Below are 11,136 nucleotides of genomic sequence, written 5' to 3' on the forward strand. Positions count from 1 at the left end.
AGCAGTCTGTATGTTAAGACTGCAAGAGCATAAAGTGCATCTGTATGTGCAAACTATGTAGTTTTATATAAGCACAATCATAAACCATTAAGAAATGGACACATTATGCTATTTCTAAGTATTGTAACTACCCAAATATTATCTGCTTCTATGTGAAAATCCAGTGGTGATTATTGAATAAAATCTTCAATTCATTGGATATGGGTTCATTATTTCAGAAATGAATAGAAGGTATGAACCTAGTTACTTTGTGTAAACTAGACATTTCTATTCCCTATTTTTATTACATTTACTCATTTCTTCCACTCTGTGAGCTGACTCCAAAGAATAGGGTGTTTGTGCCAACTTAAGGTTGTTCAGATTTTTGCAGGCAAAGAAGATATTTCAACTATTTCTCCTGTTATCTAAAACTGTTTTGGATTTTGTTCCTGATGAAATAAAGGATATGAAAAACTGTTTCATTTGCTTCTCCCAAAATGTAATTGATCTATGATTTGACAGAATTTCTGGACACAACATTTTCTTCAATTTCTGAAATAAAACATATTTTGCATTTCACACATACCTCCCTCCCCCCAAAGCAAATGGTTGCCTATAGCTTCATTGGTCCTTCATGTATCCCTGTATCCATGTATACCTTTATGCTGGAGCTTAAATATCTTCCCATTACCAAATGATGGGAACAAATATAATCCTGAGACTAATAAAAAGGATCCAATTTAGAAAACTAGAATAAAATGTATTTCAAGCATATCTCATCAACTTTAAAATGATTGTTACATTTTTATCTTATTTTTCCTTCAGGAACTAAAAGTATTCCAAGCTCCAATTCCCATGACAACTCTTTGATAGAGGTTGATTGTAAAATCATGACTGGCAAAAAGTCCTCCAGTGAGCTTCCATGATTGTGATGAATTTGAACTGGGCCTCCTAGGTTGTGATCAACGACTAATGTACCACTCTAGTATTGTACTACAAATCCAGATCCAATATAAAAATGTCCAGATCAACCTAATTATTATAACTATTGAGTCTGTCATTTATGTAAAAGGCATAATGTCCAAACTACAAAATCCAGCATAATAAAAGTGATGGCCATTTCTTAGGAGCAAATGGTTGTTTATTATCTTAACAGCAAAATAAAATTTATGATCTGGGTCTCTCCTTTTTGCCTTTGTACAAGGCTAACAAGGAAACGTTTGCCACTTTGACAACCTTGAAACGAACTCCAGGAATGTCACCAACAGCATGTCCTTTTCGACCAAAGCCAGCAACCAGAACCTCATCGTTCTCCTAAAATTCAATGAAGAATGAACAAATAACAGTTAATGTCATTCAATCAAAATTTAATAAACATATGCACAACAACCTTGGCTCACTTTGCCAAACAAAATATATTACTTCTTTTTAAGAAGCTGAGAAGCAACACAGAAAAAGAACAAGAAAAAAGAAAACCCTAATTTCCTAAAATGTTTTTCTTTTCTTGAGAAAAATCCGAATACTAGAAAACCAAGTTCATGGTCCAAATTCATCTCCCAATAATTGACCACAATACCAAGCTTCTGGACAATGTTTTATTGCAAGGGTCCATCATTCCCTTTCATATACAGGCAGCTAATGATTTTTCTTCTCTTGATTTTACCCTCTTTATATGTATATATTAGGTTGTATTTTAGGTTTGTGTGTGTATAAGAAAAAAAGGAGATTATTTGATCCTTGTATTTTTATAGATAGGACATTTTTAGGTAAGCACCTCCCTGCAATTTTTGAGAATTTTCTGCGCAAATATTTTCCTGCAACATGATCACATATGAAATATTTTATAGAAAATCTCAGTCATAATTATTGCAAAAATACATTACTATTTCCTACTGTTTTATAGAGCAAAGATTAATTATTCACCTCAATGAAGTTCAAGCAACCGTCATTGGGAACAAAAGCTGTTATTTTCTTCCCATTCTTGATGAGCTGGACTCGGACACACTTTCTAATAGCAGAATTTGGCTGCTTAGCCTCTACACCACTAAAATGAAAATAATTTTTTTAACATAAGCTACACATCTTCTTGGCTAGAATAGAAAAACATTTTATTTAATAAAGGCATATTCCCACCACTTTCCACATTTTAGACATGGGTCAGATTCAGCTTCTCTTCCATTAGTGGGAACATTTCTTAAAGAGTTCAGAACCAATCTAGCAAGCATAAAGGGGAGATGATCTTTGCAGCTTTCTTCTCTGTATATCTTCCAATGTTCCAGATAGTTCCTCAAATTTCTGGACCAAATTTTTAAGGAAGGAAAGCACACAGAAGTGCAGCAGAAACTGCTATATTTTCCATTCCCTCCATGAGGTTTTAAGACAGATCAAAAGTATTCCCTAACTGAATGAAGATTTTCTATCTTTGTAAAACTGAGCTTAGTTCAAGTCCTCATATTGATGGGCTGCATACAAGAAAAAAACTGAAATTCGCTGAGTTAGAAAGTAACCAAAATGCCAATTCCATATTTTTCAAATAAAAACAATAATGAAAACCCAGAGTCTCGCTTATGACACAAACAGCAAATTGCAAACCAGCCTCAACAAGCAAGTCCATGGAACAAGTAATGCCTAATGTAATTTAAGTCTTCAACAAAACCCAGTATCAAATTTCACTTTACTCAGAAGATCAGAAATTAAAGAAAATTTTCCAGTATTTGATGCTATTTTTATTCTTAACAAAATACATTAATACTTTCAAAAATATTTTTCCTAAAATATTGCCATGATTACAAAACTAAAAGAGCAAATATCCCCAATATTTGCCTAAATGCTAGTTAACAGGAATGTATTAGAAATGTTATTCAGTCACACAACTGCACTTAATCCATCTATCAGTTCTGCTAAACAGTACAATACACCTTAAAAGAAATAGGGTAAATCTCTTCAGTCAAAATTAAGATTCAATTAATTCCTAGTGAAACTCACACTTTTTCCAGAACAATTCCTTTGGCATGAGAAGCTCCCCCAAAAGGATTGGCTTTCAAAGCAGTACCCAAATGGGCCTTCTTATATTGCTTGTCATGCCATTTCTGTTCACGACGGTGACTGCGCAGCTTCCTGGCTGTACGAAGTCCACGACACTTGCCTAGAAAAGGGTGTGATAAAAGTTATTAGGAATTACAATTAAGTCTGTAAAACTGGACCTTCATCAACTTTCCCTATTTAAGTAGGATTTCTAAGATTCATTTTTTTTAATCTACTCAAAATTGCACTAATATTTTACAGTATTTTCTGATACTATATCCAGGATGTTTTTTGCACAAATTTAAGCAACTGATTATACTGAAAATGAGATACTTTATGCTAAAGCCTTATAAACAAAATTTGGAAGATCCAAAAAGATCTTGACAAACTCGAACAATGGGCCCTATCCAAAAAAGCAAAATCCTACACTTAGGCAGGAAAAAACAAAAGCACGAATACAGATTGGGCAGGACCTGGCTTAAAAGCAGTAACTGTGAGAGGGATCTTGGAATCCTAGTGGATGACCAGTTGACTATGAGCCAGCAGTGTGCAGCAGCAACCAGAAAAGCTAATACAATCCTGGATTGTATAAACAGAGGCATAGAATCAAGATCATGCGAAGTATTAGTACTGCTTTATAAAACCTTAGTAAGACCACACCTGGAATACTGCAGCCAATTTTGGTCACCACACCACAAAAAAGATGTTGAGAGTTTAGAAAAAATTCAAAGAGCAGCTAAGATGATCAAAGGCTTGGAGGCTAAAACATATGAAGAACGGCTGTGTGACTTGGGTTTGAGTAGTTTAAAGGAAAGAAATAGGGGAGACATGATAACAGTGTTTCAGTATTTGAGGGGCAGAAGGGGTCAGGTTGTTCACCAGAGCACCAGAGGGAAGGACAAGTAACAATGGTTGGAAACTGATCAAGGAGAGAAGCAACCTGGATTTAAGGAGAAACTTCCTGACCGCGTGGACAATCAATCAGTGGAACAGCTTACCCCCAGAAATCATGGGCACCCCATCACTGGAGATCTTTAAGAAAAGACCATACAATCACCTGTCTGAGATGGTGTAGGTTCTCCTGCTTAAGCGGGGGAGGGGGGGCTGGACTAGAAGACCCCCTAGGTCCCTTCCAGCTCTATTCTATTATTGCTCCAATGTCCTGTGTTCCCCTCTTTGTGTGTGTGCATACAAATGCACATAATATATATCACGATTTCTTAAGTTTCAGTCTGGTTTCTTTTCATAGCATGTTCCCAATTTATTTTAATTTTCTATTTATAATACACCTAGTAACAAATGGGAATTTATATCATTATTCATTGCAGAATAAATGGGAAATTAAACATTAAAATGATAGTTTTTGTAAGTAAATCTATGTAAACCAAATATGATGTAAAAATCATTCAGGCACGATGGCTGAGGAATTCTGGGAGTGGAAGTCCACAAGTCATAAAAGGGCCAAGTATGAAGATCCCTGGTATAGACTTTTATTCCCCAAATTCTCAGGAGTGGTCATGCTGGCTGTAGTCTCATCAACACCACGAAGTTACCACAGAAGGAAACATTGGCTCTATGTCATGCTCTTCAAGCCTGTTAAGTTTGAACTCCCATATCCCCTAACGAGCACAACTTTGGCAAAGCTTGTCGGGGAAGATGGAATTTGGATTTCAATGCATCCTCAGGCAAATCCTGCTGGCCGACTTTTTAAATATACCATCGCTGTTATCTCGTATCAGGGAGCTCTATGAATTAATAACACGAGGGACTAATGTTAGGAACCCACAAGGAGGCCCCTCGTGGTGCTTAAAAAATTGAGTAACGATTGCTCTGAACGGACGGCGGCGGGGGGGGGATGCTTTTTTCCGCCCGCCAAGATCCCTCAGCCACAATGCGGCCCTTTTCACCCCTCCGTTCAGCCGGAACACCTCACCCATCGTGTCGCCCGCGGATCCCGAGGAGGAAAAAGAAAGCCCAGAATGCACCGGCCTCGAGGACCCCCCTTCTTTTCGGGAAAAAGCTGTCTAACTGAGATCCTGCTCCAAGAAAGATAGTTGAGGCGCGGTGCATTGTGGGGAATTTATTTGGCAGCCGCTCCTTTTCTGATAGAGTCTCATTCGCTCAAGCCTAGAAACAGTAGATTCCCAACCACCTTCGAAAGATTTTAGCCGGTTAGGCTGGCTTTCTTTGCGAAGATAGAAATCCGGATTCTGTGGGAATGTGTTTCTGTGTGTGTGTATCTTTGAGGCGTTTCTAATTTATTAGGATCACATGTGAGCGGCGTTGTAATGTTTTTCTTCTCGCTCACCCTCCCACGCCCACGCTGTCGTTCGCCCTTTCTTTTCTCTTAACAGAAGAGAGTGTAAAACCCGGCGAGTCAGGCGCAGGGCACCACATCTACGTGGGGGCTTTGCCACTGTTACGTAGATCCTCCGCAAAGGATTGTGGGTCTTTTTTGTCGTCTTCGGCTCGGGACGCGGCCGCGCGATGGGTGAGCGGAACCTGTAGCTTTTGGGGCGCGCGGTATAAACGGTCCTTATATGTCTGGGTGTCTGCATAGGGGGGCCGGCACGCTTTAGGGGAAAGTTACTATCCCATTTGGTTGGGTTCCCAAGCATAGATATATGTATACAGTAGGAATATATATATAATTGAAACTGTCCTCTTTATTGTCTGCCTCGATGCTGCTCTCTTCGGTCAGATTTTCTTTTTTTAAAGCGCCAATTAGTTTGCGGAAGTCTCCTTCGAGTCCAGTTCGATTTCCCTGCACACGCCTTTTCAGTTTCCTGGCAGGGCTCAGAAGGAGTTTTCTGTGGCTTTGGGCCGCTTTTTAAAACCTATAAAATTTAGTTTGCAGCCTTGGTTTTTTACCTCAAGAAATCCTATCCTATTAAGTAGATCTGACTGCAAGTTGTTTGTTTGTCACCACAATAAATGTCACCAAAATATCAAGAGTCGTCGATGGATCCAAGAATAAAAACAGCGTGAAAGTTTAACGAAAATAAATCAGTAGTAAGACCTATTGAAATGAAGTCCTTCGGATGAAATCCAGGGAAAATTCTTCTTCTCATCTCTAAACTTTCTTTCCTAGGCAAGTGTCGTGGACTTCGTACAGCCAGGAAGCTGCGCAGTCACCGTCGTGAACAGAAGTGGCATGACAAACAATATAAGAAGGCCCATCTGGGTACTGCTCTGAAAGCCAACCCTTTTGGGGGAGCTTCCCATGCTAAGGGAATTGTCCTGGAAAAAGTGTAAGTGAGATCTCACAATTATTAACTAGTGTGTGGAATTATTTATAATTGAACTATTGCTGTTAGAGGTGCTTGGGTATTCCCAATTCTCCGTATGAATTGCGGCCTTAGAGAAAGACAATTTGTATTGGTTGTTGGAATGGGAATGTTCTTGTATCTACAACTTCAAAAAGTCCATAATAAAACTTACAATTTACCGGTAAGAGAAAGATCTTCAAGGTTGTTATCCTAGCACAGCTCTGAATGATTTCTCTGCTCCAATTATTAAAATTAGAAATTACTGTTTGATATAGAATAATAAGCATTTTGGTCTCAGGAACCTTTACATTCTTGAGAATGATTGAGGACTCCAACAAGCTTTGGTTTGTATCAGTTATTTCTGCATTTCGTGTATTAGAAATTAAAATGGAATGATTTTAAAATACTTGATTTTGCCAATCTCCTGAAAAGACTCTCAGGGCCCCCAGACCATGCTTTGAGAACTGGTTTACCTATAACAACCTTAATCCATCTTTTGCATCTTTTTAAATGCTAAGTTTCTTTTGTTTTTATTTTATGAAGCATATAACAGCCAGTTATTTGCCTAAGGATACTGTTCTATATGTTTCTACTTACTTAGAAACAAGCCCATGGAACTCAGAGAGACTTCAGTTTGTCTTGTTGAGATCCATGGGTTTTATCTGTATGCTTATCTGTGTTATTACTTACATAATTGTCCAGTTTTTTCTTACAATAAGTAAAATTAACGTTTCAGTGTTATGCACACTTACTTGGAGTAAGATCCATGGAAAATAATAAAGAGATACAGAGATGCCTGGATTTTGCTGTGTTCTTACGTAAACAGGACTAGCTGTAAATTGTGCCTTAGTTTTGATTGTCATTTGCATATGGGAAGACAACCCCAAATATCATATGGTTTTATGATCTTAAGATTATGAATTCAGAATATGAAGATTGTATAATTAGATGCTAAGCATTATTATTGTACTTTAGAAATGTATTATAATAGCGTCTGTATTGTTCAATTCATATTTCAGTGGTGTAGAGGCTAAACAGCCGAATTCTGCCATTAGGAAGTGTGTTCGAGTTCAGCTTATCAAGAATGGCAAGAAGATTACAGCTTTTGTTCCCAATGATGGCTGTTTGAATTTTATTGAGGTAAATACATTGATGAATATAATACGGCACCTAATTGAAGGTGGAAAATTATTAACTGAAACTAAATCAGTTTTTTTTCCTTAGAACTGAAAATTGTAAAAGTACGATCATGCTTTTGTCATCAAATATTAATTGCTGTCTTGTTTTAAACTAGGAAAACGATGAAGTTCTGGTTGCTGGCTTTGGTCGGAAGGGTCATGCTGTTGGTGACATTCCTGGAGTTCGCTTCAAAGTAGTTAAAGTAGCCAATGTTTCTCTACTAGCCTTGTATAAAGGCAAGAAGGAGAGACCCAGATCATAATTCCTGTGATGCTGTGAATGGATCTAATAAACATTTTTGCTTTAATAATGTTTCCCTGATGAGTCTTTCATAAAATGGCCCAGAATGTGTGTCTGTGTAAATTTTTCATGATGCTTTTGACTTTATTCTTACACAATATCCCAGAGTTGCTTTCCTTGTAAGAAAATCCTGCCGAGCTCAGGAGATTTTCATTAGTTTACATCAATGTGAGTACAGCTTCTGTTCTAAATAGGGTCCATTTTGAATCAAGAAAATGAAAATTTTAACGTTTATTTTGTAATGCTGATTACTAAGAAAAGTATATTTTCTTTGATGTAGTAATGTAACAAGGGACATGTAAGGGTAAACAGAATAAACCATTTATTTAAGTAAATGAAATCTGTCTTTTAAACTTTCCATAGCAGTTTCCAGAGGCTTGTATACCCTGTTGGACATCTTTGCATGTGAGGGGAAAAAAAGAATTTAAAATATTAGGCAGAAGACATAGTTGGAATTTAAAGGAAAATTGATAGCCTTTGACCCCATAAGTGCCATTCTAACTTCAAAATAGTCATAACTGAAAGACTACCCATGTAGCCTTGTCTCTTTTTTTGTTATGTTCAGATTATTTTATCCCATGTCTATTATTTGTATATTACAAGATGGCAAACACATCTGATACTCCTATTTTCCCCACCCAACAACCCTATGAGATTGTTGGGGTAAGAGAGAGTGACTGGCCAAACCTGTAGCCAGGCTATTTTGTCATATATATACTGTGGTTTCCTATCTTGTAGATGGATTTTGTACAAGATGTTTTGGGATTCCTATTTTCCCAGGGACATTCCACAGCTAGACTCAACACAATCAAAGGCTTTTCTATAACCAATAAAGCATATATTGACTTCTTTTTAGTATTCTTTGGCTTTTTCACCTACCTCGCATCAGCAAAAATGTAACTTGTTCCTTGGCCTTTTCTAAAAAGAGCTTGAATATCTTTTCTCTTTGGCTTTTTCACCTACCTCGCATCAGCAAAAATATAACTTGTTCCTTGGCCTTTTCTAAAAAGAGCTTGAATATCTTTTCTCATGTAGGGTTACAGCCTGTGTTGGAGATCCTATGTATTATTTTGTTAGTATGTGAATATTGCGTGATAGTGTCAGGCTCCAAAAACCAAGAAAGGCATGCAGAGTTACATCTAAGTTTCCTTTATTTTTCCTCACTATAGACAGAAATCTTGTCAAACTAAAGTAACTATTTGCATAATTAAAGATGTACTCAGAGTACTTTTAGGGAGGAGCTATCTTGACTCTCCCAACCAAACTATCTAAACTTAGCTGTTTCTTGGTCCTCTGGAATGCAGCCCATCCCTCCTGGGAATTCAGACTATATTTCACCATAAATTATTATTATTTTCTTTCTTTCTTTCTTTCTTTCTTTCTTTCTTTCTTTCTTTCTTTCTTTCTTTCTTTCTTTCTTTCTTTCTTTCTTTCTTTCTTTCTTTCCATTGGCATTCTTTAGTATATCACTTTAAGCTGGAACCTCCTTATTTCTGTGTTCTTTTGGAAGACTTCTTGTTTTTTCCAAGTCTTTCCATCTTCAGTGTTATAATGTGATATTGTTTTTGTTTATTCTAGCACAGCGATTCTCAACCTTTGTATGATGGCGACCCCCGTCACACGGACGCGCCCCCATGCGCGGCGCGCATGCGCGGCGGCGCCCCTGAGGGAGAAAAATGGCGGATCACGTTATTTGGCAACCCCCGTAAAATGGTCGTTCGACCCCAAATGGGGTCGCGACCCATAGGTTGAGAACCGCTGTTCTAGCAACTCTCTGAAATTCTTTTGTCATGTTCCTTTACTTTTTTAAACTTTAGCTTCCCTTCTATGCAATTTCCATCATCTGTTCTGACATCCAGTATGCTTTCTTTCTTGGTCTTTCACAGTCTGTTTCACATTCATCCTGTATGCTCATGATAGTTTTCTCCTGGAAAATATTTGGTTTTTTACTTCCATTTTAACTTAATTTGGAATTTGCATAGGGCAGTAGTTCTCAATCTGCTTTCTACAGTATAATCCACATGACGTCCATGGAATTTCAAGCAGGTTATTAAATATGACTGGATTAATGATTTAATGTCTTAAAATGAAGACATTTTGATAAGTATTTTTATATTCAATTGGCAATAAAACTGCCAAATTTTCTAAATACAACACGTTTGGACAAAAGAGAAAGGAAAAAAAAAGGGAAAGGAAGGAAGGAAAAATGAATTTATAGTTTGGTCCCAATATTGCTGGTATTTCATATCTTACTTAAAGGGTAACTGCCTATCTCAACAGAGATTAAATTATTAAACCACAACCAATGGTTCTGGGGTGATAAGAGACTTCCAAAGTCTTGAGTATGGTCTATAAAGCCTCCAAAAGTATGTCATTTTTTAAAATATGATAAAATCTTCAGTTGGATTTCTGATGGTATCAATTATTTTCCCAGTAGGCATTTAGAAGCATTTAGAAGCATTCTAGAATCATCCAATCGTCACTGTGTCAAAATATTAATAACGAAGGCAGCCTTTTTATTATTTCAGTTTTGATGGGTATTATGTGTTCTGTTTTCTGTGAAAGCAGTATAAATCACCAGAGGGGCAATGAAGTATTATGAAATCATTAGAGTTATGACATGAAAATTTAGATTTCATCATGTCTTATTGTATTACAAAGGCAAAATGTTTCTTGAGTGTTTAGTAATGGAGGTAAGTGTGAAAACAACAAATGAAACACAACACCTGGCACAGTCTTCTCAAATTTCTATGAACAAGGCAGGTTTATTCTCACAAAGGTCTGGAAACACAAAATTAATAATAGTTTTACTGTATTTTCTTTTTTAAAAAGAATTTTCTTTTTTAAAAAAATATTTTCTTTTTAAAAAAATATCTTCTTTTTTTTAAAAGTATTTTCTTTTTAAGCTGGTTTGTCATCAGATGCTAATATGTTCTCTTTTTCTCATCTAGGATTTTATTGTGAGACTTATCAAATAATTGTTTTGTCAGGTTAAATTTGATTGGTCTCCATAACCATTCACACTGGCAAGCGGTAACTAACTCGGAAACAAATATCATTTTTCAGATGGTATTTTCTGAATCTCATCCAAATATATATTGATTAATAATGTAAATTGTTAGATGGCCATATATGAGAAAGGGAGGGAGGGAGAGACGTTGATTTTAACATCTTGGCAAGCTCAGATATATTGTCCTATTTCATTTTTCTCATAGGCGATGTGCACGGACAGATTATAACGGGAGGGCATAGAAAGCTTTTGTTTACTAGACAAGGATGCAAATGGATCACGGAAAGTGAAAGTGAAGCTATTCAAGTGCCAGCTGCCCTATTCCAGGGGTCCCTAACCTTGGCAACTTTAAGACCTGTGGACTTCAACTCCCAG

At 36.8% G+C, this 11,136-nt stretch overlaps 2 protein-coding genes across 2 annotated transcripts; one reads left to right on the top strand and one right to left on the bottom strand.

The window, feature by feature from the left end:
• Positions 1–1,102: 1,102 nt before the first annotated feature.
• On the bottom strand, positions 1,103–5,080 carry RPS23 (ribosomal protein S23). The gene is made up of 4 exons (XM_039320766.1): positions 4,937–5,080; positions 2,965–3,124; positions 1,903–2,023; positions 1,103–1,293 (listed from the first exon to the last, which is right to left on the bottom strand). The coding sequence occupies exons 1-4, from the start codon at positions 4,938–4,940 to the stop codon at positions 1,147–1,149; spliced, it is 432 nt and encodes a 143-aa protein (XP_039176700.1). The 5' UTR covers positions 4,941–5,080; the 3' UTR covers positions 1,103–1,146.
• Positions 5,081–5,338: 258 nt separating this feature from the next.
• On the top strand, positions 5,339–7,758 carry LOC120297761 (40S ribosomal protein S23). The gene is made up of 4 exons (XM_039320765.1): positions 5,339–5,494; positions 6,095–6,254; positions 7,292–7,412; positions 7,567–7,758. Exons 1-4 carry the CDS (start codon positions 5,491–5,493, stop codon positions 7,711–7,713), a joined length of 432 nt encoding a protein of 143 aa, XP_039176699.1. The 5' UTR covers positions 5,339–5,490; the 3' UTR covers positions 7,714–7,758.
• The last annotated feature ends 3,378 nt before the right edge of the window (positions 7,759–11,136 follow it).

This window comes from Crotalus tigris, unplaced genomic scaffold, assembly GCF_016545835.1.
Source record: "Crotalus tigris isolate CLP2741 ecotype Arizona unplaced genomic scaffold, ASM1654583v1 scf7180000023687.2574627, whole genome shotgun sequence".
Classification (NCBI taxonomy): domain Eukaryota; kingdom Metazoa; phylum Chordata; class Lepidosauria; order Squamata; family Viperidae; genus Crotalus; species Crotalus tigris.